Source organism: Hemibagrus wyckioides, linkage group LG05 (assembly GCF_019097595.1).
Source record: "Hemibagrus wyckioides isolate EC202008001 linkage group LG05, SWU_Hwy_1.0, whole genome shotgun sequence".
In the NCBI taxonomy this organism is placed as follows: Eukaryota; Metazoa; Chordata; class Actinopteri; order Siluriformes; family Bagridae; genus Hemibagrus; species Hemibagrus wyckioides.
This window is the reverse complement of record NC_080714.1, coordinates 20,496,731-20,523,996: the sequence shown is the minus strand read 5'-3', so window position 1 is coordinate 20,523,996 and position 27,266 is coordinate 20,496,731. Positions and strand designations below refer to the sequence as shown.

The following is a 27,266-nucleotide window of genomic DNA, read 5'->3' as shown; positions in this document are numbered from 1 at the left end:
TCAATCAGCAGTAATATTTGTGTGGATGATTAGTGATTTCATGTCAGCAAACCTGTGCTAAATTATTTGGAAATATAGTTGACTGAAAGGAATTTGTAAAACACCTCAAGAATTGCTTTCTATTTCCGCAGTACACGGAGTATAATCTAATGATCCGAAATCAATCATAATGTGTACAATTATAGAAAAAATGTATGTTCTTAATGGGAACTTTGTGACCTGAATCTCACTGAGTAAAGCAAAGCACATGAGTAAACCTCTGTCAACAAAGCAGATTGATGTTATTGATGTTCTTGTACTGTTCATTTGTGTAACTTGGAAGAGAAAGAGTGAGAGTGAGAGAGAGAGAGAGAGAGAGAGAAGGAGGGTGGTGTACATAGCACAGGACAGAGCATGACAGACGACATTAAAAGTGATGAGTAATAGTACAGGAAATGCAATTGCCTTCTGTCAAACATAAGCTACGTGTTTTGATTTCACAGTTTTATTGTGCTCTGAGTTTACATTAGTGCAAAGCAAAGCACTAATGTTAATGTCATATGATGTCCAGTGGACAAAAAAAAGTTACTTCTCCTCTGGACTTTGTAAAAGTCCACAAATAAAACCTTTGTCCTGAGAAATAGACAGAAGAAAATAAGACACAGTGAAATACTGAAATAACATTAAATATGACCAGAATAGCACCAGAAATGAAAACTTATGTGTTTTTCCATCAGGTTGTGCACATGCCCCATTCACACAACCCAAAAATGAAGCTCCAATGAGATAAATGCATACACTCCTTATTTAAGAGTTCCGGTGCCGGGTCCCAACCCTTCAGTATTTTTCCTGGTCTGTTCAGACCTGTCCTGCTCACGTCATTACCGCGTGGTTCAGGGAGTGCCCTGACTCATCCACACACTCACACACACGCACACACACAAAACCGACATTCCTAAACAGCATGTACGTTCTACTGAGCTTATTACTCATATACACGGTTAGCACCCTGTCCTGTATTTTGCTCTAATATACACACAAACATATACTGTATATGTGTGCACACATACACATTGGTATTGATAATTATTAATGTATCTAATTAATGTTTTGTCTACACTTAAGCTCTTAACTTAAAAAAAATGCAGCTTTACAAAAGCACATTTCCTCATGGGCACCAGCCAAATATTTTGGAAAATAAAAAAATGGTATGTTTTTATGTATTGGTGGGGGCCAAATGTCCCAACAAGGATGGGAATAGCTGCCAGGTTTGAACTTGTGGAGACATTTTGTCCCTTAGTTACTTAGTGTTTCTTACTTACTACTAACTTACTACTGTCTCTCAATACTGCCTCTTCCCAAGCATGCAGGCATCATGGAATTGAGCTATACTTTGGAAGAGACGAAGAATTTATCGCATTGTGCTTCCTGTTGATTCAGCCTATTCTTATAAACTATCTTAATCTGGGACAATACATATGATCTAAATGCCTGAAGCAACTTCTTATATCTCATTCCATAAGAAAAAAAAAACAATACAACTTTATATTATGTAAGTAATTCTATGTAAGCACTGTGCTTATGTGTCATTTTTTCTCATCTTAGACAAAGAATAGAGCAGCAGACACTCAAAAAGGGGATAAGTCTAACTGAGAAACTTAAAAGACTTCATCAGACTAGCTGCAATACCAGTTACAATAGCAATGAGTTGGAGCTTTACAAACTAGACAGGACAAACCAGTTATGAGTGAGACACAGGCAACAAGACAGACAGAATGGACACACTGCTGAGAAGAACTGCTTCCTTTTGTCTTGAATGACACTTTAAAATCATTCACAAGCTTCAGTCAGCTCTTATTGAGGACCACGTCGTACAAAACCACAATAACAACTATTTTGAGCCCACCTTATGGGCTTTCTGTTTGGTCATTTTTATCAGAAAAATGAGAACACTTCCAGAAAAAAGGGCTGAGTAATGCTACAGGAAATGGAGTGGAGGAGTGCCAGAGGTGCATGGATTGCTCGCCAAGCTGGAATTCCTCCCCTCATAACTGCCCCAAATAAAACAAACAAAATATTTTATGTGGATCAGTATCACTTATTAGCTCAACTACAAATAAGTACATATAATACACAAGTATTAATATTACACCCTTTAGAAATATAAGGTTTTCTGCTTGTTCCTTGGGGATTCTTTCCTTATCAGTGAAGGTTTCAGGTAGAACCCATTTAGGAATCCCTGAGGATCCTTATTTTTTTTTCCCGAAATATGTACTATATAACAAATCTGATCTCGGGGTTAATAATAATAAAAATAAGATGTAAAAACAGGTTGCTGATGTTCTCTATAAATATATATGAAATAAGGGAATAAAGGCATTAGATAAAATATAAGAAATAAGAAAGTGTAACTTGTGGGTCCGTGAGAAAATACACTGTATAGCCAAAAGTATGTGGACACCTGACCTTCACACCTATATTGGTGGTTGTCTTTCCCTGAAATGTTATAGCAAAGTTGTCCATTGTCTTTAATGTCTTTGTATGCTATAGCATTAAGTTTTCCCCAAATCTGTTTTCTTATTTTCTAATAAAGGCATTAGATAAAATATAAAAAAAATAAGAAAGTGTAACTTGTGGATCCATGAGAAAATATATAATATGGCCAAAAGTATGTGGACACCCGGCCTTGACACCTATATTGGCAGGTGTCTTTCGTCGAAATGTTACCGCAAAGTTGTCAATTGTCTTTAATGTCTTTGTATGCTAAATCTGTTTCTTCTTTACAGTATGTCTGTGGACAATGTGAGGTCCATAAATCATGGTTTGTCGAGGTTGAGGTGGAACAACTTGACTGGTCTGAATCCTGAGCTCAACTCCTCTGAACACCTTTGTGATGAGTTGGGATGCTGACTATACACCATGTCTTCTCACTTAACCTCATGAATGCTCTTGTGGCTCAATGATCATGAATCCCCACATAGCCATTGCCTTAAAAGCCTTCTCAAAAGAATGGACTGGGGGACCATCTCACATGTTAATGTGCACAGTTTTGGAACTGGTGAATTTGGGTATGATGGTAAGTTGTCTAGATACTTTTAGCCATATAGCTTAGGCTTACTGTGAAGGTTTAGACTGAGGTCTGGAAAATGAATTAATTTCAATAAATTAAGTAAAGACCAAGCAGTCTTTTGATTGATTAATATTTACAGCACACTGCTGACTCTGATAGGTCAAAAGGTGTTGATTTCTTTGCTTTAACAGCTCTGGTGGTAATCCAGACTGTATGGTTTATATTAATATAATATTACTAATAATTAAAATATACTCAAAAAATACTAAAAAATAATTAATATATACTCATCCTAATATGTTGCAGTTTCTATAGCACACCGTGTTAACGTTTGTATAATGTTTGCACGATGAAGTTCTTAGTGTGGAGAAACTGTTCACTTTGTAGATAATTATGGACATTATACACATAATATATACACAGACTAATGCTTTTTTAATTTGTTCCCTCAAATGGTCTATGTAGCAACCATTTAGACAATGAAGCAACTTTATCAGACATCACCAAATGATTAGCATGCCTGAGCACATCGACTCACCAAATATCAAATATATGTGTAGAAGGCATGTGACAAAGTGAATTGGACTGATTTTAGCTCACTGTTAAATATTTTCATGTTGAGATAATTAATGATCACTTGTAGACATTTTCCATGAAACTTAAATAAAAAAAACAGATTTAATTCCTTTCTCCTGATGTAACTGTGTTTATCATCATGTTATCTTGAATTCTTTTCACCAATGTCCAGAAGTAAAGAAAATTTCTTTAACAAAAACTTTGTTATCCTGAAGTTCCCCCTTGTGGCAGCTATATGATCAGCACGGTGCAGATTACAGTGAAAGGGTGGGTGTAATCATTTGACCACGGGTTTCCTTGGTGTATGTGAAGTATTGTGTGATTAAGATTTAATATATGCATTATACAGAAGGCCACTGTACAGTAGATACAGTTAAACAAACCTGGCATAATACTACACTTCCACTTCCCCATTTAAATGATTATAAAAAACGAAAGTTCTAATTATATGGAGAATCCGGCCTTGTGAAATAATCCGCTGCTCTTCAGTCATAGCAACATATCATACACATGACACTTTGGATATGTCTAAATCTTAACCTGAGCAAACACAAGGTACATGTGAAAGTGCGAACTTGATGCTGTTAGCAATTCACCACAGGTCCAGATGTGCATGAAGACTTACACAGGGTGTTTTACACTTTCAGTACTAGGTCAGTGGCTAGGTTTTCTCATGTGACACTGGAATAACCAGCTTACTAAAAACAAAACCAAAAGGACATGGCTGTAAGACGTATGATTTTATTACCACAGAGTTTCTGTCTATCAGTCTGAACATAAAAAAAACAAATCTCCAATGCAAATCAGAACCAACCACAACAAAGCAGTAGTCCTTTCTTTTCTTTTCTTTTTATACAAAAAAAAGGATAATGATGAAAAATAGATGGTGGAGGGAAGGAAATGGAAACAAAAACAAAAACAGTGAGGCCTTCTATATGAAGGGTAAGATTATTAATTTTTTTTTGTAAAGATTCTGCCAATTTGCCAGGCCAAAATTATATCACACATTGGCATACACACACACACAAGTGATATACCTGGCACAAAGTAACTTGTGATAACAGGTAGTGACAAGAGAATGTCCATAAAGATGTTATTACATTCTAGAGGTTCAAGACAGACCACAAAAACTGGGACATGTCTAACGGTGACTAGAATTAATTGGACCTTAATACTTGAACCACAAAAGCAAATGTAAAGTTGCAGTGGGTGAGCACAATTGATTTTGTTTTCCCAGCAGAGGTGAAATACAATCAAAAGTCTAATTAGACTGATTAGAAAGAGGCAGTAGTATTACAAAAGGCTAAGAAAAAAATAGAAAGAAAAAAGATTAAAAGTCTAAACCAATTAGACCCCTGTTTTAACCCATGCAAATTTCCATTCAGTCATTAATGTCTATTACAAGGTTTTTGTCATAGAAATCATATAAAGAGGTATATGCATAAATCTGAATGTTGGTGTCTGTTACGCTCCACTCTGAAGGAAAAATATATTTAACTCCATAATCTAACATAGCAACAAAGCCATTAATCCCTACTCCTGATCACAGGATCCTTTTCCAGAATGGAAAAAAACTGAAGCATCCTGAACTCCATCATTATCTAACCACTAATTTATTAAGAACCTACGTGAGAAAATAAGGTTGTTTATATAGTCCTGAACGATGAAGATGACAACAAAAAAAATGCTCTCTGAAACAACTATTCCCTTTTAACCACCTATGAACAGAAACGACCTGTTTGAGTCAAACAGCTTAGCCCAAAACTGCAGGAATGACCAAAGCATGTTACTCGCAGAACGAGAATGTTTTATAATATTTATTTTATTCATTCATTCGTTCATTTAAGGTTATCTGGAGTATACAAATGACACAAATTCCTAAATGGCTTTTCATAAAATCCAGAAGTTGTCACAAAGAACAAAACACGGAATTAGAAATCAGGTTCTCAAGCAGAAGAAAAAAAATAAAAATCGTTTATCCACGTTGGCGTTTGGCGAAGAAACCAAACGTCACAGCTGCCATTACAAACTACAAGCTGCATCCCAAGAACAGCCATTTCTAAAGACACACAAACATCCAGATGGATTTATATATTGCTAGGGAAGGAGCAAGAAGAAAAGGAAATGATGATCGAACCCCTCAAAAAGATGCTTTTTCTGACGCGCCTAACACAATGCTGCCTCCTGGTGGCTAGATGATGATTGTTTTATGCTACCTCCAGCATGCTATGATTGCACCGGGAATGGGTTCAAGCCAGGACGTGTCCTCATAGGAGGACCTGGTGATGTTGTGCGTAAATGCGGCCTGCAAAGGTTAGAGAGTCATAACCTTGAAATAACATTTAAGTAACGTTCAGAACATCCTTCCTATCCCCCCTTCCCAAGACATTACATGGGTCTAAGCCAGAAAAGCTTTCAGGGAGTCAGACTACAGCATACAAACAAGGTCAACGTCCCTGAATATGTTGATCAAATGCTTACAAGACAGATGGAAAATGGTTGTAAAAATGGAAGCAAAACCAACGGAGAGAAACAAAAACACATTCCACAAGTTTCTGTAAGCGCTAAAGCAAATCCATGCACATGAGTAGAATGGACACGCTGGTGTCTTATCTTTTGATCAAGATACTTTAATTGTGATGTTTAGTTTTTAAAAACAGGCTAAGTGCAAATGTGAGCCCTTGCAGTTGGGCAGGAAGAACATACACCTTTATTTCAAGACTGGCAAGATTGCTTTCAGAGTGGACTCGATGCCACTCTCTCCATTCTCCACTTGTACGCACGCACACACACACACACACATACGCAGACACAAATTTCGTAGCTCTGCAAAGGGCATCATTAAAGCTTAGCAAGAGGAGGGGACAGGGGAGGGGGGAAAAAAAACAAACAAACAAACAAAGAAAAAAAAAAAAAAAAACACTGGATATTTGGGAAGGCTAAACAGACTGCCAAAGCCACTGGAGTCCACGTGTGGCAGTTATGGTGTACACAAACTGCGCTGATTTTTCAAAACGCTGACTTTAACTGTGACACAAAAATGTATTCACACAACCTATTACTCTGACACAAAAACAGACATCCTCTATACACACACACAGTAGACACACAGACATTCCCTTGCTTATTGCAGCAATAATAAAAGGGTTTATTTGGATTAGTAAAACCTGGATGTCATATTTGGGGGACACCTGAAATGTGAGGCCCTGAGCTATCAAACTGACAGATTGCTTGTGTGTGTTGTGTGTTTGTGTCATGTAATAGGGTAACAGCAGTTTGGCTAAGAAAGTCTTTTCTCTACATCCTTCCCCAAACTGTGTAGGGAAAAGAAGTGGGGAAAATCATCTGAAACGAACAAAGACAGGGCTTGGTGGCAAGTGTCTGTCCCTCTCCATCTCTCTCTCTCTTCTAATTCTTTTGCTCTCCCAAAGGAGGTAGAGAGAGCTGGCTGACCAGCAGAACCTATTCGCCCACCCTCACACTAACCACAGACAGAAGGAGGGACAGAGAGAGAGAGAGAGAGCTAGAGAGGCAGGAAGACAGACAGACAGAGAGAGAGAGACAAAGAGAGAGAGAAAGAGAGAGAGAGAGAGAATCAGTGAAAGTAGACGCGGTAACAGATGTATGTTCCCAGAGCGAGCATGGTGCAAACACACATGCTAGCAAGCAGGGGGCTCCACTGTCCCGAAGGCTTCTTCTCTGGTGGTGCCCGTGATGGTTTGGGTGGAGGTTCTGTTGTCATGGTGACTGGTTTGCTTGGCTTTAGAGCGTTGGCATCAGGCTCATCGGCAGGCAATGTTGCTGTCTCAAGCCCCACTGGTGCTGAGGCTGCCACCGGCACCACCGTCCGTTTGCGAAACTCCGGCTCTGAAGGGGCACTGGGAAATAAGCAAAGAGATTAATTAAGCAAATATTTGCAAATTTCCAAACAAGTGTAGAAACTACAATTCTGGAAACTTCTTACTAACATAAAACTTTAGCCTAAACAGGAAATTCTTTTAATAAATATTGTTCTCTCTCACTAGGAATTCAACTAAAATCGATAAAATATTAATGTGACGTTTACCAGACAATGCATCACCATGCACTAAACCAACATGAAAAACTTTATAATAAAAGGCTGCATAAGCCTAGACCTTAGTAAAGAATGTTATACCACAGAAGGTCATAACTACTGAATGCTTCTGCAACAGTAAAACCACTCAGTTAACTGTTATTAGCTGGTTTTCTCACAAACCTTGGCTGTTTTGTGCTTTATTGTGATGCCTTAGCATTTTGTTTGTGAATCTCTAAAGCATGTTTTCTATGGACTACATTCCATCTGCAATATCAGAACACAGCACAGAGCTAATAGTAAGCTAACAGTAAATGATAATATATTATATATATATATATATATATAAATAAATATATATAAATAAATAAATATAAATAAATAAATATATATAAATAAATAAATATAAATAAATAAATATAAATAAATAAATATATATATATATATATATATATATATATATATATATATATATATATATATATATATATATATATATATATTTATTTATTTATATTTATTTATTTATATATATTTATTTATATATATATATATATATATATATATATATATATATATATATATATATATATATATATATATATATATATATATATAAAAAAACAAAAGTTGGGACCCAATTATGCTGCCTGGTTTCCAATCTAAGTGAAGCCTGCATTGCAATGTGCAGCTGTATTTTATGTAGACGTTACCTGTGTGTGGAGATGACATTGTTGGCCTGTATATGGTCATGCTCAGGGAAAAACTGGGGGGTGGAAATGGGTCCATTGTAGGGGGGCTTTGGTGGACGTGGCCTAGGAGGGGGTGTGAACTCTGGGGGAGGGTCTTCCTCATTTGACAACTCCTTCCATGACTCCTGAGGACACAAAATCAATGACTGATCAGTGCATTTGATCACCAGATTATTTCTAACATGCCAGACATGCAACCATGTCAAGGATACTGTGGTCTTCTAAAGTCATATGTGTGTGTGTGTGTGTGTATATATATATATATATATATATGCTCTCACCTGGATAGAGGTGTCTCCCATGATGTACTTAGCACCCTCTATAACGGCGAGGTAGGAGAATCGGAGCTGGTCTGCTGTTTGGATCAGACCCATTCTGTACCGCCTCATCTCCAGGAGAACATCCATGATCTGGACTGAGGACGGGTCTTTCCTCAAAGACATCTACACATACAGGGAAGAAATGCGTTCCAATTTCTTAGAGGTTATCACAACAGATTTTGAATCATCCTTTTTTTCATTAGTCAGAGCTTAATTTGTAATGTTTAAATGTTTTTAGATTTAGACTAATTGTACTTTTTCAGGGATATCCTTTGAAGGAAATGCATTTCTAGCTTTCAGCTGGAATGGGGTCTGTTTGGAAGTTGGCACTGTATTCATCATAACTGCATAATTTTAATTCATGTCACAGGCGTATTACAAAATGCTTCGTTGAATATAAAGGCTACAACTTAAATCTAATTAAAGACGAGACAAATTTCCTCCTGAATTGTACTCCTCTGGAATGAGAAGATACATTACCTCAGTGTATATTAAAATGTACTTTACTGGTCATAAGTACAGTCCCTCAAATTTATTTATGCGAAATGTAGCACAGAAGAAATTCAAAACATCTTATTATTAAATGAAATAAAATAAATGCTTCTCTCACCAACCGGAGGCAGGTATCTACAAGGCAGAAGGTTCCGGAGCGACCGATGCCGGCGCTGCAGTGGACCACCACAGGCCCTTGATCTGAGTTTAGACAGCCTGACTCTCGCACCTTGAACAGGAAGTTGAGGAAAGAGGCAGGAGACTCGGGCACACCGAAGTCAGGCCAGGTGGTATAGTGAAAATGAAGAATCTCCCTGGTTTCCTGAGTCTGTAAACAAGAAGAAACACAGTTTAGAAATTTAGTCATTTATTTGCATGTGTTAAAACAAAGACTAATTGACCTGGATAATAAACACTCAATGCTCTGGTTTTAATAAATGTTTCATTAAAAAAAAAAAAAGGAGAACAGCAACGTTTCTCACTAAAAGATTCTCCAGCTCCAGCTGCCGGACTGTGTAGTATGATTTCACGTCCTCTGAAACAAGAGTCAGCTTGAAGTTTGTGTCCTCGAAAATGGCTTCCCGCTCCTCCCTCTGTGGCCAATACTGTGCACATTTCACCTGAACCAACAAAACACACAGTAAGGTAGTTAGTCCTATCATTCCGCATTCCCCCCAATCCCCTTTTCTGATCCCGTGCCAGTTTCCACCCACTAGAAAGTTTATCACATGATCGCTATGAGCATGGAAGGGCTTTGAAGCCAGACAAATCATATTTTCAAACTGCTGCTCTTGTAGCATCATGGGACAGTGTACCACTATCAGAGGAAAGTGGCAGCTGCCCTCCTCCATATACATGAGCTCACAGACGCCTACAGTAATGTTTTCCCTCCCACCCAGAGAGCACGGCCAATGTTGCTGTCTTCATTCCCGGCCATGGAGGGATGTGGCATATGACGATAAAGTAAACACTAACACTTTTGTGTTGCACCACTTAAAAGCCCACACATTTTTTAACACCTTAAAACAAATTTGTTAACGTTTCATTGGCTGCAAACGCCTACTTGTGTTAATTCTCAGAAAGCCTTGATACAAATTGTATAACTGCACATCTGACCATACATTCAGCTGCGAAGCAAAAATCACTTGTTTTAGTGTGTTATCGTTTCTATGCAGAGGACATGAACTGGGAAGAATGCAAGATTATTATTGTAGATCTGTTGAATCAACAATTTTCTACAACATTTTTATTCCAGTTTCCTCTGTCAGCTCTTTTTAACAGTTAGTGGCACAGCAACTTTAATGTTTCCTTTAATACATGGGAAAGTCTGCAGGACTTTCTTCGTGCCTTGCGGTTTCTTAGCAATGTTATAATATTTTTTTTGTCTCAGTAATTTCAAGAGAGAAAGAAGATAGTGGCTTGTCAGGGAATGACTGTTTACAGCTATTAAATTCTGAGTAACAGGAACCAACTCATCTCATGGACATTCCACAACATTACACATAACTATGAAGTGATAAAAGAAATGATGTGGCACGTGTGAATTATTACAAAAAATTGTAGTTGTTTGCAAATAGATGTGGTATAAGAGAAATGAAACTGAGTTTGGGATGTACTATTTTAGGAAAAAAAAAACAACACGCACAAAAAATCTAAGATCTGTGTTTCCATGACATCAGTTTATATTCTTTATGTTCATACACAGTCACAAATGCTTCCAACAGAGCATTTATTACACAGTATGAAGATAATTACAAATCTAGGCATCTGCAGCACACAAGGAATCTTTAATACTTTATGAAGATGACGACTCTTACCGATCCCTTCTCTATGACACGGTTCAGCATGACGACTCCACGACTCCTCTGTTCCCACACCATCTCCCAGAAATGCCCACATGTGTTAGGCAAAGGACCCTAAAAAGAAAAAGAGAGTGAAGGAGGGAGAGAGATTACGTTTTACACATATTTGAAATTAAGGGACAATCTTGTGTATTCATAATGTGAATTGTCACTCAAATTTGATGTGGCTTAGAAAAAATACACCAGGATACAGGAAAATAAACAAATATGGATTTGATCATTTTACTAATAGGCAAGGATTTGGATTTTGAGACCTTTGGATCAGATTTTATCTGAAAAATTAGTGGCACAATAGGATAGAATATGAAGAACCTTCTAATTCTAAGGCTATGATTGGCCTTTCATGACCAGTGTCAGTGTCACACATGAAATTGGACAGAGCAGCTTCCTATATTTCCGATCATATTTTCACTGCAGTTGAAGTGGCATCATGTTTTAAAGAAGCAAAATATAGAAATAATAACTGAAGAAATATATTTGCTCTAAAGTAGTCCTTTATCATAAAGCTGAGGTCAATAGCATTCCCTACATCACATTATTTCTCTGGATTAGGGATAAACACAAAGAGAATAGAAGACAAACGGTCAAACAGCCAATTACAATCATTGTACCAAGCCAAAATATTAGAAAGGAGCTGCAAAGATAGCTCTAAAAAAGTCGGACAAATCATCCTTTCTGTAATTTAGTTCTAATCCACCAAGCCATACAGTCACATACTCAAACTCTATTCGAGAACCAGCTGAGCTAAGCAGAACCACCTCGACCCGACTGGTTAACCCTGTGATCAATTGTCCGAGGGCTCTGCTTTATGCAGAGGAATGGGAATTTAAGAAGGGTTACATCTCCGTGCTGAACAGAAGGGAATAGCACGTTCAGGCGCGTCACCTCTTAATTCTGACACATTCTCTGGTATTTCACAACATATTCCAAATGGGCCAGGAAACGTCAGCAGCATGAAATACACAGCTGACATTTCCTGCGTTTTACGCGCATCAGTCACTAACCTCTTACAACAGTCTCATCATAATCATTAACGTCCCTCTATAAGCTGAAAAATACGAGTTGATGCACCACACCTCAACAGAATGTTATCTTAACATCATCACTACCTTAATAGAACGAACGGTTGTTATACATAAAGGTGAGAAAAACACTGGAATGTTTTCATAGAGAGCTATATGATGAGGGTATAAAGTAATCAATACACAGTCAATATTGTGTGTTCATTTTCACTGTATGGAGACATTACAAATTTTAGATATTAAGATATTACATGAACGTCTATTTTCAGTCCCTCATAACATCCGTTGATTCCTACTCAATGTGTGGACTTAAAAACTTTAAAAAATACGGAAAATATGCCCCAGTAGACGGGAGTACATTAATAATGAGAACTGATGGTAAACGGGAGACGGATCTGAGCATGTTCACGCTTGCATAACATTCAGTGGTGTTGCCTCCCGCATTTTTTTGATATACAGATGTGCATGGTACGACCTTAAATGGTAATTCTAAAGTATTTGTGGTGTGGTTAAAACACCACAAATACTATTTGCATTTATACCTCTTAGGCAGTCACAAGAGGATCTGCGCATATGAAACGCATATAAATGCAAAGTACAGTGATGTTAACAAGTCATGTGTTTATAAGGCTAGGACGTGACATACAACATCTGTAATGCTGGCACTGAACCTAAAAAGAATTTGTTTTTGTTACTTTGTGCTGATTTATGTTATAATATAGCAGCTTTAGTCCAGTGAAAGTCTCATGTCACAGTGCATTTATCTCTATGAAAATGAATAAGAAGACTGTGGATTCTCCATTCGGATTGGTCAGAATGCGAGGATTCAATTTTTGTAGCAGCAGATCTGACAACAAGTTGATCCCAGGACTGCTATGGTTTTTATAGTGACACTGGGACTGTGAAAGAATATACAAACTGATTTCTTTTTTATGATCTTCATAAGAGTTAGCAGTACAGGTGCCACTTTAACTTTTCCCACAAGACATGGGAAAGTCTATAGGACTTTCTTCTGCCTTGGGGTTTCTCATGTAATGTTGCAAGTGGCATTTTTTTTTCCCTGAGAGAGAGAGAGAGAGGGGTAGTCTGGGAATGACTCTTTACATCTGTTATATTATGAGTGGTAACCAGAATAAGCTTTTCTTGCGGACATTCCACGACATGATACATAATTATACACATGGGACATACGTGCTGTTCTTAATCAATAATAAAATGTAATAATAATAATAATAAAAAAACAATAAAAATTTTAAATCGTTTTACTATAAAAGGAATAAAACGCTAATAATAATAATAATAATAATAATAACAATAAGAAGAAGAAGAAGAAGAAGAAGAAGAAGAAGCAGTGTTCTGGTGGTATTGGTGATAATTGCCCTGCATGTTTTATTTATTTATTTATTGGTCATATTTCACTTTAAATTTACTGCGACATCCCTCTTGGATGTACAATGGCATAGAACACTGACTTAAAACCCAAATAAGCATAAAACAACATTTTAACTCAAGAATGAAGCCGAGTGGTTTTATATTTACGTCACCTATTTACAGCCGGGGCAGCCGCTGAAACTGGACTTTCCCTCTAAGCAAATATTTCTGTGACGGCTACAAAAAAAGCGAGGAAAACACTCCACAAAACACTAAAGTTTTCCGACTCAAAAAATCATTAGCGGTACCTTCAAGCGATTTTAAATACAAAAGGAATTTTAAATAGTTTAGTTATATTACACTGTGTAGCCTGTTCATAGAGGAAATCCATTCCTCTGTACATTTAACCTCTTTGAATACTGAAAGCACAGCTGAGCGCTGGATTGTCTATACAGGTTTTACAGCACTTTAGAGAGCTACTGAGGTGCAAAGTCAAAGCATTGGCTCGTTCCAATCCACAGAACAGTGAAAAACCAAACCCCGGAACCGGAATCAAATGAAGCAGCCATGTGCAACGCTATGTTCCCATGGGTTTCAGTTCTCCACCGCTTCTTGGGAACGCACAGAAGTCTTTATTATGATGTTGAAACTAACAATCAAAAGGCACAATGTAAGGTCAGAATATAGTGAGTTATTTCCAGATCATGACTGACTTCCTTTGAAACATTCCTACACAGTGAAACAACAGTGTTAACTGCTATGAGGAGACGTCTAAGGGGAACTGTTGGAGGCCGCTGGCTCTCCCTTGTCTTCTAACCTGAGTGAGAATGTAGCTTCTCTGCGCCTCCTCCATGGAGATCAGACTGGCATTGATGTAGTCACTGCTGCCGAGCTGAAGATGAATTCGACTGTGGTCGACTGGTGGAGGGAGAAATACAGACAAATACAGTAAGCATTTTGAATCCTTACTACAAATCACATGACTGAGTGCCATACATTGCTGTGTTCACACAGGTGCAGCTAGAGAGAGGAATTCCCAGAGGCCTCTGTGGTGGCACAAACACCACAGGTCTCTTTCAGGTCCTATTCTCAGTTCCACCAAATTGAAGCAAGTATCCTCCTGATATTAGTTCAGTAACTAAAAAAAGTTGCATAATACATGGGTTATCTATAGCCAAAATGGCCGAAGCCTACACATGCGGTGATTTTCGCATGAAAAACTTGAAGCTGTTTTTAGGCCCGAGTGAAAAAACACAAGAGAAAACAAGAGGAAACCACAGCAGCATTGCTCTCTAAAGACACTTAGACGGAAGAGAAGAAAAAAAAAAAGGGGTGGAGGTGGTATGGCATCAGTACTGCTTACATTTTTTCACAGATGAGTATAATCAACACTTCTGCCCATTCTGGCCATCTGATGAAATAATTCTTTTCTACTTATTATATCATAAAGCAAGTGAACAAACTTCTCCTGAACTGTACTACAGTTTCCCTAAAAGAGTTTTTATTAAAACACATTTAGTAGTACTGATCTAGAATCAGGTTTCTGTGCATAAGCTATTTATATATATTTTCACATCTCAAGCAGTTTCATTCTGCGAATCATGGGCTCTAGTTTTAATGTGTGTTGAACTTTAGCCTTCACCTCCACAAGGCACACACTGCCTGTGCCACAGTGCTGTCGAACTCTCGAAACTAATTGGTCAGAAGGTGTTGATTATATTAATGCGGTTGCTCGAATACATTTCTGCAGTAACCAGTTATTCAAAGGGGCCTCACAGGAGGATGAGGTACATAATTTATGGTCAATAAATAGGTTTTAAAAGTGCAGAATTGTTGATATAGTGAAACTTTCTGCCAGAACATTTATGTAAATAATTATGTAAGCCTTAAGTGTTAGAGCTCAAGACCGAGAGAAAATCAGGGCCTGTGAAAGGAACAACGTGATCATAGTTTCTATAATGCAAGTGATAACAGGAACATTACATTTTAAAAGAAACAAAAAATGAAAGCGGTGTTGTCCATTAATAAATAAAAAAACTGGTTAAGGCAGGAATAAAAGACTCTGAGATGTGGTCTTAAATAATAAACCACTTCAGGGAGGCAAGAGTAAGTGTCACACTGCATCACATCATACAGTCACGTCACAGATTATTTTACTCTTACTAATTCCTTACTTAACATCTGGTGAAATCAGATAAAACCTATATCAATCTCGAAAAAAAATGTTCGACATACATGGGCTGACATCTCTGTAGCGATTGCGGCTTCTGTTCTCTGGAAGTTTGGCAATCTTGCAGGGCAGTTCACTTGACTTTTGTCTGATTTCCTGGAGAAAGAAACAAATATCTGTTGCATCTCTTCCATATGATAATGGAAAATGCTTAGTGCCTTTCATAAGCATTACAAAAGCCTACTTAGATTTATTTTGCATATGGTTTGTTCCTGTCATGGTAGAGAACATCGGCGTTCACCTGCATTAATACAGACACATCTTGTTTTCGCTTCTTCACCATCACTCTATAATAGGCCTTATTAGTAGGTCAGTTAAGTAAGGCAATGATGCCATAAGCATTTTCAGTGGCACACTGTGCATGAATCAGAAATGGGTCAGCTGGGATGTCGTGTTCTGGGCTTCGCTCGATTTAACTGGTTTGGGTGCTCACCAGACACCGTCTGCTCTCTATTTACATGCTATTAAGGATAAAGAATTGAGAGAAAGCAAATAGATGGCACTGGGTTCGAAGAGACTTAAACTTAACAAAAAGAGCCTGAATTTGTTCGGAAATTTGCATTAGCAAAACCAACAAAGTGATGAAAAGATCTTTTTAAACTGCAGGACACCACTGGTCATGAGTGTACAGTCAGTGGCCTGTTTTGCATGGAAACAAGACAAAAACCTATCTGGGATAATCTAGAATTCCTTATCGAAACATTTATGAGAAATGACTTCAGCTTTCTGACTACATCAGCCTCTTCAGCCAGGTCACGTGAGGTGAGTGGACAGTGCTGGACAAAACAAACAAAAATTCTGTACTTTTTTTCCCCAATGTAAATAAAATGTTACAACAACAATAATAATAATTTCAAATGTCAATTTTCACATTTTTATCAAAGAGCAAGTTGACATTTTTTGCCAATATAGCCAAGTCTAATTGTGAGTCTTGTAAAGCATCAGTTCCAAAAGAAAAATACTTATTAATTTACACTTTTTGTTTACATTTTTTATTTTATTTTACTAGTATATCGTCTGTTTATCGGACACCGGTACATGCTTTCGGTAGTCAATGCTTTCAAAGTCAAATGACAGTATCGTGACAACCCTTGAGCAGGGTCAGTCAATTAGCAATCTAGCTAGCTGTTCACGAGCCCTAAATAACAGGATATAACAGTTGTTGTGGTGGTTGTTTGTTTTGTTTTGTTTTTAACAGAGAACCAAACAGCGGCTGGTTTTATTGGGGTAGAGTTCCGTACAGTGGTTTGGCATGAACAGCCAACACAAAGCTGAGTCGGCTAGCAGAGCAGCTACTTGTTAGCGTGTCAGCGTCTATCAGTTCACACTATCAGTGCTGCCTGGCTATGTTACGTTACGTTATGTTACGTTAGCGCGCGAGCTAGCTTAGTGTCATCACCCATAAAACACGAAGATTACACACCGTGGCATGGCATTCACAGAACAGGCAGCGTTTGTGACCTTGTTTGCTTACCCAAACACAGTATCTAATAGTTATGAACTATGCTACTACCTGGTAAATGGCGTTCCAGTTCCCGGATTCATCAATTTCCCGAAACTCGGCTTCCATCGCCGTGTTTTTTTAACCGCCCGCTCCCCTACTGCCGATCCGTCACTCCCTGTGGAACACACCGGATCAGTTAAGAAATTAGCGACCAGTTCACACAAACTGTAAAATCCTTTAGAGACGCTAATTCGCTTCCGAAATTAGTATTTTAACGTTACTGTTGTCTCTTGGCCTTTTCTTACCGGAAACACGCCGCGCGCTCCTCCCGCACCGCTGCACTACAGCGCTGACTCTGCGCATCGCCCCCGTGCTCACAACAGTAACCAATCAGAGAGTGCGCGCGCCCGAAATCCCCGGTCAAGAGCCAATCAGCACAGATGAACGCACACTACCTTACTTAAATGGTGGAGCGCTGCTTTCGCATACTATCTAGTACGGTAGTGTGCGGTTTGGGACACAGCCACATAAGCGCTGGGCGGGGGAGATCGCCGGGGCCCAACAAGAGCGAGCGCGAGCGAGAATGCGAACACACACACACACACACACACACCGCCTCAAAAATCACAGAAGGCGGGCTTTAGTGTTCACGGAAGCCGCGCCACGCTTCCTTCAGTCTTACTGGTGAACGAGTGCGGGGTGAGGATTCAAGTTGTTGTAGCCAAAGTTTCATAACTGTTTTACCATAGAAACGTGTCAGCATGTTAGGCATAAGAAAGAAAAATAAATGCGTGAATCTTGTGAATGTGTTTAATGAACTTGGCTTCCTGGCTTTCCTTGTAAGTTCGCGTGCCTAAGGACATGATCTCAAAGTCGGAGAGATATTATCTTCAGAATTAAACTAGTACCATTGAATTCGTGCTCCCTCCCATCCCCTGTTGATTTATTTCCTTTTTATATGTAGAATAAACCAAAATTGATTGCAACAAACTATATTAATTTCTCTAAATCTCCTCCTCTTCTCTCCTGTTTACTATTAGCTGCTTCCTTGCACATGACTCTGGTTGACAGACTGGCGTTTTCTCTCTGTTGCCACGTCCACGTTTTTTAAGCATTGTGCGTATGCTTTTGTAAAGCTGATTTAGGGTGATCTGTTTTGTTTTGTTTTTTGTTTACTGACTTCAAAAAATTCAATATTTATTAGACATGTATATCACAACACTATTATATTCTCAAATCTAATTGGTCAGAAGGTGATTAACTTTTAGTAAGGCGGCTCTGGCACATCACATGTTTAGATTAACGCTCTTGTTATAATCCATTAATGCTTCTATAGGAACTGAACAAACTGACACTGAACAAAATCTAAACGTAATAGTAAACAGGTGAAAATTGACTGTTCTTTTTTATTATTATTATTATTGAAGTAAAACATATTAGTTGTGTCCTAAATGACGTACTGAAACTATGTATTCTTCCAATTGTCATTTGAGACCACATTATGTGATTTATTGTTCAATAAAACATGTTTATTTTTTATATTTTCATTCTGTATTCTGCTAAAGCTATCGGTGTCATATTGCGTGCTTTTTATGTCATTTGTTAAGGCTTATACTTCTGGTTTAATACAAAAAAAAATCATACGACGGCATAGTTTAAAGTATGTATTTTGGGACATTACACTGTTTACAGTAAAAACAAAAAAAGGGCGTACGATAGTGCAGAAGTATGTGCTTTGGGATGCACTTCTTGTTGATTTTGTAAGGAGGTTTCTGTATTTTTGACTGGTGTCCATAGTGTCAGCGCTTTCCGCCGCAGGAAGACAGAGGAATTACCAGAACTGCTTATGCTTAGGTGTGCATTTCACATTTTAGAGGAATTTGTCGACAGGACCTGGCAACCCTACAGACTGACTATTCCCGGAAGAACGTCTCTCGGTAGGCCAGCTAGGCTAGTTAATCATTACTACCTTATAGTCAGCCTTTAGATAATCCGCTCCAGACCTGGTTAAACGGCACATGCAGACACAAGAAGATATTGATGTTCTAGATATCTAGAACTTACATCGTCACTAAAGTTTAATTTGCGCACCGAGAGATTATCTGGCTTAGTGAATGTTAGCTGATCGTGTAGTTAGCAGTGTAGCTAGCTAACTGGCCTTCTTGTCTTTATTTTTTTTTTGCTGACTCTAGTTGGTTTAGAGCTTAAATAAGTTCTGCTGCAGCTACTAGGAACCCTGAACAGGTATGATCAGTCACCATCAACAGTACCTTCTTCTGTGTTATGTGTTTGATTTTTCTGTACAACCATGAAAGTGGATCGCTCGCAGGATTAGCCAAAAACCGGCTACATACAGTAGGGTATGATGATGTGATTACTCGGTTAGGAAGCAAAGTTAGCCAAAAAAACACATCTAGTTTACATGTTGTCATGGTTTATTTTGACACTGATCGCATGTAAACAATACATCTTGCTTGTTATGGCTGGCTAATTTTGCCTTTGGCACCTATTTAAACCACTGGGAGAACTAGTTTTGCCACGTAAACACATCGAGGACGAAATCCTCTACATTCACAGCAAAATATTCTATATGATCATCTTTTTTTTGTTGCATGACTCTTAATGGTCCTGTTCTGGATTGAATTGGTGGCTGCTTTAGTGAAATTAAACAAAGCTGGTCGGCTGTATACACCGATCAGGCATAACATTATGACCACCTGCCTATTATTATGTTGGTCCCCCCTTTTGCTGCCAAAACAGCCCTGACCCGTCGAGGCATGATGGACTCCACTAGATCCCTGAAGGTGTGCTGTGGTATCTGGCACTAATGATGTTAGCAGCAGGTCCTGTAAGTTGCGAGGTGAGGCCTCCATGGGCCTCCATACTTACAGGACTTAAAGGATACTTTTGATAGATACTAACCACTGCAGACCGGTAACACCTCACAAGTGCTGCGGTTTTGGAGATGCTCTGATCCAGTTGTCTAGCCAACACAATTTGACCCTTCATCAAACTTGCTCAAATCTTTACACTTGCCCTTTTTTTTTCTGCTTCTAACACATCAACTTTGAGGACAAAATGTTCACTTGCTGCCTAATATATCCCACCCACTAACAGGTGCCATGATGAGGAGATAATCAGTGTTATTCACTTCACCTGGCACTGCTTATAACGTTATGGCAGATCAGTGTAAATAATAAATTTTCCTTACTGGGAAACATATAATTTCCGACCATGTCATGATGGTTCACCTTGTGAACAAATTACCAGTAAACAGAGTAATGCCACATTTTCATAAGACCTCAGGCCTCAAGCTATCATGAGAGTTTCAAAATGTCTATTAAAAAAGCATTTACCATAGACAAAGGGAAATGCAGGTAAGAATAGCATCCGATCAGCTATATGACAAGCATAAAATAATCACTGATAAAGTTCTGTAATCATAGTCAGTACAGTAAGTGTTGATGATTCGACAGTGTGTAATCTCATGAAAACCTCCAGCTTGTTAGAGTGTGATGTCACTAAAACCTTCAGCCTGACAGTGTGTAATTAACAAGATGATGACCTGGAGATTCTACTCAGAGCTTTCGATAATATCACACGCAGTCAAAGTCAAAGAGTTCAGTGATGACGCACACCATTTTTGAAAATCTGTATGACATTACTGAAATCTTAGGGTGACATTATCGAAAGCTTGTAGTACAAATCTACTATAGTGTATATAGTCTAATATAATTTTTTTTTATTAGCTTATATTTTCCACACAATATATTTGTCATAATTGTGTTCTACATTATAAGTAGGTCAGCACTTTTGTCTGATTAATTTTTTATATAGATATATATTTTGAAAAATAAATCCTTCTATGTTTATTTCTGTCATTTTCAGAAGGATTGCTCCACTGATACGACTATTCCCTGTGCGTAGGATCACAGGACATTGAACATTGGCTGTGGGGTAAGGTGGGGTCTCTGGGGAGCTTTAGGTTTGTCTTCCCATGACAACGCGACACCATGGCAGCAACGGCTCCAGCAGCGATGCCGAGTGCCGGGTCTCGGAGGACGAGAGGAACATGGAGGACATGGAACTCACTGAGCTCGGACCGCTGCTGATGAGTCCAGAAGCCTCAACCAAACCCAGAGTGAGTGCCATTCCTGTTAAACGAAAGTCATGGACTGAAGGAGGGACACAGTTATAGTTATATTAATCAAGTGTCAAGGCCTTTTTTTGTGTGTAAATCTATTTCATAACAAGATGAACTGTGTCAAATCCAGAACTTCTCTTCTTTACGTGTTGCTGTTAAAGGCAGCTTCAGAAGCACCATCAACATTACAGATGGCTTTCTAAATTTAACTTAATTTACATTGACAGGGTGCAACAGCTTACCCGAGTGAGGAGGAGGAGGAGGAGGAGGAGGATGACAATGATGAGGAGGATGACTTGCAGGTGGTCACACTGCCCTTGCAGGCTCACCATGCCATGGAGAAAATGGAAGAGTTTGTACACAAGGTAAATAAATACAAGTCCATAATCATTTCCCAGAAAGCCTGAATGTCATTCCCACCTTCCTTTCTATTACAAGATGTTGCTTCATCTGTATTCCATGAAATTACATGATTTTTTTTTAATTGTCCTCTTGATCGCCTGCACAGGGAAGGCCATCTTACTCACCCAGAGAGTTTCAATGATGTAACAGTTAGTGTTAGTGGACTTTTTTTGGAATATACTATGTATTCTCATATTTCTAAGTTAGGTTAGGTAACTTTGCATAGTCCTCTAATGCTATGTTAGTTTTGCTAAATAAAGCTGGCCATTCTTTGACCTCCATATTACCAAAGTATGTGTGTGGGTGCTAGTTTGTGTGGCTGATGCATATGAATAGCACTTAGCACTTGTCCTGTGGTTGATGGTGTTACTAGGTATGGGAAGGACGCTGGCGAGTGATTCCTTTCCACTTGCTTCCTGATTGGCTAAAGGATAACGACTACCTACTTCACGGTCATCGGCCACCCATGCCGTCTTTCCGAGCCTGCTTTGGAAGCATCTTCAGGATCCATACAGAAACGGGAAACATCTGGACACATTTACTGGGTCTGTTTGTGTGTGTGCGCGCGTGTGTGTGTGTTTCTTACCAGCTATCATTATACACCCACTATTAAACATGCCTTTTTATCTCATTCTTACTCTCAGGCTGTGATTTTACCTTTATTATTAGTTAATCCATGGAAGTTATACCTGACAGCATGCCTTAGGACTTTTCAGGATTAAAATCTGTAATAACACTCATGATTCAGGTTGTAAAAATGCAGTAACATCTGATGCCCCCCACAGGTCTGATCCTGTTCCTCTGTTTGGGCACTCTGACCATGCTGCGGCCAAACGTGTCGTTCATGGCACCTCTACAGGAGAAAGTGGTGTTTGGGATGTTTTTCCTAGGCGCTGTGCTCTGCCTCTGCTTCTCGTGGCTGTTCCACACAGTCTACTGTCACTCAGAGAAAGTGTCCAGAACGTTCTCTAAGTAAGTCTCAGTGTCTAGATGAAAAATACTCATTTCTTCTTACTCATTTATGTAATGCCTCCTGGTGGTCCTGCGCTCTCATTGCCGTGACCCGGTTTCGATTCCCGGGCAGGGCGCTAACCCAGCCACTGAAGAGTTAACTCTTAGTGCCGGTCCAGATTAAATGGGAGGTTTGCGTCAGGAAGGGCATCCGGCATAAAACCTATGCCTAATCGAAACATGCAGACCAAATGATCCACTGTGGCAACCCCAAACAGGGAGCAGCCGAAAGAACATTTACACATTTATTTAATAGCTGGTATATGTTATGAGTGACGGTGCCACTGAACTTTGGGACTTCAAGCCGTTAAAACCCATGAATGTATCCTACATGTTTTCCTTCATAAACAAACAGAATGTAGGGATAAGAATGATGCAGAAACTCAGAAACCCCACATGTCCTCCCGAGTGTGATTTCAGTATCTGCTTTGAATTGGGTTGTCATATTGTTAGTTATTCATTTAATAAACTTGTTATGTTATATTTACTAAACTTATAAAAGGTTAGCAGTTATGACTTTGTTCATTACTTGATTTGCTTAGCACACAGCACGGATATGACTGCGATTGCAACCAGTCAGTGTTTAATTCTTTAGACAAAAACCACTTTCATTAAAGAAATCAAGTAATGTAAGTGCAATGAATTGAAGGTTTGGCTTTTCAGTGCAGAATGTTTTCTATAGGTCACAAATGAAGATCAATACAGTTTACGTAACACAATCAGAATCGGGCATCCAAGAAAAGCTCGCCTTGTGTAATATCAAGCTAGAAGTGTGTTCTTTTTGTTTGTGTCTGTTTTGAATATGTTGGTTTTGTTCCTCAAAATATAAAGAAACTAGTAAATCCTGGTGACCCTACCCAGGTTAAAGCAGTTACTGAAAATGAAAGACTGTGATAAATGTATCGCACAGAGGCACCCAGCACACTAATGTTCATGAACGTGGCCTTCATTTGCCCTGGAAGCTCCATATGTGACTGTTTGTTCCCACCTACCTATTAAGTAAAAACTACACCACATCTGCAACTTTTTTCGTTTGGTCCTGTGGGAAACCAGTCCCTATGTGTGCCTCCAAATCACACTTTTGAGTGAATGGGCACTACACTAAATACTGGACTGAATTTTTGAGTAACTGTAATTTTTTTTGTGTGTGTGTGTTTAGGTTGGATTACTCGGGTATAGCTTTGCTGATAATGGGCTCGTTCGTGCCGTGGCTCTACTACTCGTTTTACTGCTCTCCACAGCCACGCCTCATATACCTCTCTGTGGTGTGTGTTCTGGGCATCGCCGCCATCATCGTGGCACAGTGGGATCGCTTTGCCACTCCACGCCACAGACCTACACGTGCAGGTAAAGCCTACATGACAGCAGTCTGCACACACAATGGAAGCATATATGCAAAGGAAATTTGTAAGATTAAAATGGGCTTTTAGTACAGCTCTCGAAATGATATTCTACATAATAATTTTGTTTTAAATATGAAATTCACTTACATATATTGGTGATGACTTTATGAGCATTTAGTGATTCCGAATCGTGGTGATGATAATTAAGTAATAAGTAAGCGTTCTACAGCTCCAGCACAATTTTGTGGTTTTCTTGTTCAAACACATACGATTCAGCATGCAGATAATTACCATTTATTAGGTGTGTGTTGGAACGAGAATTGATCAAACTGTGCTAGACCATGCAGTTCATGATTTGTTTATGTCTGGCCTCAGTTCTGAAGATTAATAGTGGTGGCTTCAGGCAATATTTGAGTTATAACACACCCTATTGCAGGATTTCATCCACCACCTTTAATGAACTTGCCTTTAATGGTGGTTGTGGAACGCACGTGTTCCACTTCAAGTGACTCCTGACCGGTCTGTAGATTAATAATGATCACTTTTCACACATCGCTTAAATATATATGGATATAACCGAAGTCCTGCTCACTGAAATATGCAGCTTCAATCAGAAATGGAAGGAAATTTTGTGTTCAGGTTTCACATTGTATTTAAGCATGATCAGAGCAATAGATTTTGGACCAGGGAAAACCATAATAGTCTTGTGTGATTGTTTCAATAGAGAGCACCTTCTATACCTGGGATGGAAAGCATTTTAGCAATACTGAGATGATCTAAGCCAAATGAGAAGAGGAAAGCTATTCAACTGTGAAATTCTGCTCATTACCTGATTTACATACAGTTACCAAAAATCGACAGCAGTTACTGACAGTAACCAGTGACTGTAACCGTCAAATCCTCCTATCTTTTAGTTCATGTTTTCCTGTTAATGTGCTCAGGTGTGTTCCTTGGCCTGGGATTAAGTGGCATCATTCCCACAATGCACTTCACCATCGCTGAGGGCTTTGTGAAGGCAACAACAGTGGGCCAGATGGGCTGGTTTATCCTAATGGGTGCCATGTACATCACTGGAGCCGGTCTGTATGCGGCACGCATCCCTGAGCGCTACTTCCCCGGGAAATGCGATATCTGGGTAAGGCATCTCTGAGCATAGATTACTTGATTTTTATTAAGATTGTGTTAAACAGTTAGTTGTACGTTCATCATTGTACCCCTTATTTTTGAATGTTTCTTTAAGCATCAAGTGAAACATCAAGCCACAACACCAGTTCTTTTTTAGTATTTTGTAAGCAAATTTCAGGCATGCCTAAAGAACTCTTAGCTGTGGCTTGATTTAAGATGTAGTCTTTAGTGCTCATGATTTGTCTCTCTTTCCCTTTCAGTTTCAGTCTCATCAAATATTCCACGTGTTGGTGGTGGCTGCAGCCTTTATTCACTTTTACGGCATCTCCAACCTGCAGGAGTTCCGCTACGGACTGGGAGGAGGCTGTACAGACGACTCTCTCCTCTAAACAACTCCGTCCTTCTCTCCGCTTGCTTTCCACTCATCACTTCAGCACTGAATTGATGAGCATTTCGAACATTTCCTGATCAGTTTGGATAGAGCTATCGTACTCCACTGCCTACCCTGCGCTCACTGATCAGAAACTGTCCTAAGATTGTTATTGACTTTAAGGGATTATTATCTATATTTTAAAAGGTTTATACAATCATCAATGTGTTTTATTGTTGTAATACTTGAAGACATATTAAGTACAACGTGGCTAAAGAAATACTCCAGCGGTTTTCAACCTTCTCCCTATTGAATAGTGCGTGCGTGCGTGTGTGCGTGCGTGTGTGCGTGCGTGTGTGTGTGTGTGTGTGTGTGTGTGTGTGTAAAATTACCACGAGCAAAACTTTGAACAAGTTTCCCTGTAGTGAGGAAGATTGTATTTAATACAAATTTGTCATAATGTTACAGCAATCTTGAGAGTTCGAAAGGCATTACATCAATGGAAAGCATTTAGAGCAGTTGTAAAATACAACAATAATAAATAGTTCAATTGCACAATGCGTTGTGACAGATGTGGGAGAAGGACTTATCAACTTGTTGTGTGGTATTCAGGCCAACAGGGAACTGAGGTACTTGTGTGCTTCTCTCTGTGTTGGTGAATCGATACCACAGATTTTCCCCTCTGTCCTGTAGAAACACGTATTTTTCACGACATTTATTAACTGCCTCGTTTAACAACTGCTCAAGACTTCCATGATATGTGAGCTTAAAGCCAACAAGGTTGCATCTTTTTATTCTTTTCTCAATACAGGGAAATTCTTGTTCATGATGATTACACTACATACATTGTAGATGAATATTTGGTTGAAAAAAACATGGATTATTTGTTTAGGCTTTTGTTCACGGTTCAGTTTTCAAGGCACTGTCACACTGCTGGGGGGAAACAAAACATAAAAAAAAAAAAGTATATCTTGAGAGGCATTTAGTCACAGACCACTGAGAGTTGTGTGAGCAGTGCTACCTCTTCCTGTCTTGTTCAGTCTGTACACACTGTTGGATAAAAATGCTCCAAATCTGAGAGCAGTAGTTATGGCTTTTGGGTGGTGCAGGTGTCTAGAGCTATGAAAGCAGGTATAAAAAATATTAACGTCTTTCATCTGCTGTAAATGATTTCATGTAATAATCTGTAGAGTTTGTGAGAAAACTGAATTTTCCTAGATAAATTTTTAAATGTTTCCTTGGTCAGTGTCTGGTTTTGATATTCTTTACAACAACAAAAAAAAAGAGTACTTGCGCACACATTATCTAATTTAGTTGTGTTTTTTGTTTTTTGAGTTGTCATTAAAAAGGAGATAATTTACAACTTGTTACTAATGCTACTTTCACATGCTCCCATTTGCTCCTATTTCATTTTGCGAAGTCATAATGTGCCTTCTCAGACTCCATTAAAATCACCTGTTTTGTTAACCTAGCTACTTTCAGTTTTCTAGTTCTTTTTAGTTATTATTTACTAAAGACGAATAAATCATTTTCGGTTTATTTTTTTAGGTTTTCCGGGAAAGTTTTCATTGTGAGAACATATCATTTGTGTTTTGTTTGCACTGTATGATTTGGAGAATATCCCCTTAATGTTAGAAGAACTGATTAACCATTAATTACAATAAAATTCCATCTTATTTGTATAGCGATATTAACAACG

At 38.6% G+C, this 27,266-nt stretch overlaps 2 protein-coding genes across 3 annotated transcripts; one reads left to right on the top strand and one right to left on the bottom strand.

The window, feature by feature from the left end:
- Positions 1-4,350: 4,350 nt before the first annotated feature.
- Positions 4,351-17,606, bottom strand: ptpn1 (protein tyrosine phosphatase non-receptor type 1). 2 transcript variants are annotated; one of them, XM_058389043.1, is made up of 10 exons: positions 17,478-17,606; positions 17,242-17,347; positions 15,734-15,824; positions 14,316-14,416; positions 11,061-11,159; positions 9,726-9,863; positions 9,362-9,571; positions 8,713-8,874; positions 8,393-8,556; positions 4,351-7,503 (listed from the first exon to the last, which is right to left on the bottom strand). In XM_058389043.1, exons 2-10 carry the CDS (start codon positions 17,296-17,298, stop codon positions 7,221-7,223), a joined length of 1,305 nt encoding a protein of 434 aa, XP_058245026.1. In that variant the 5' UTR covers positions 17,299-17,347; positions 17,478-17,606; the 3' UTR covers positions 4,351-7,220. The 2 variants fall into 2 exon arrangements, with proteins under 2 accessions (XP_058245026.1, XP_058245027.1); XM_058389044.1 differs by having other exon boundaries at positions 17,454-17,489.
- A 1,462-nt stretch (positions 17,607-19,068) lies between these two features.
- On the top strand, positions 19,069-26,542 carry adipor1b (adiponectin receptor 1b). The gene is made up of 8 exons (XM_058389045.1): positions 19,069-19,416; positions 21,061-21,313; positions 21,544-21,681; positions 22,092-22,263; positions 22,504-22,690; positions 23,889-24,076; positions 25,014-25,207; positions 25,458-26,542. Exons 2-8 carry the CDS (start codon positions 21,170-21,172, stop codon positions 25,584-25,586), a joined length of 1,152 nt encoding a protein of 383 aa, XP_058245028.1. The 5' UTR covers positions 19,069-19,416; positions 21,061-21,169; the 3' UTR covers positions 25,587-26,542.
- The last annotated feature ends 724 nt before the right edge of the window (positions 26,543-27,266 follow it).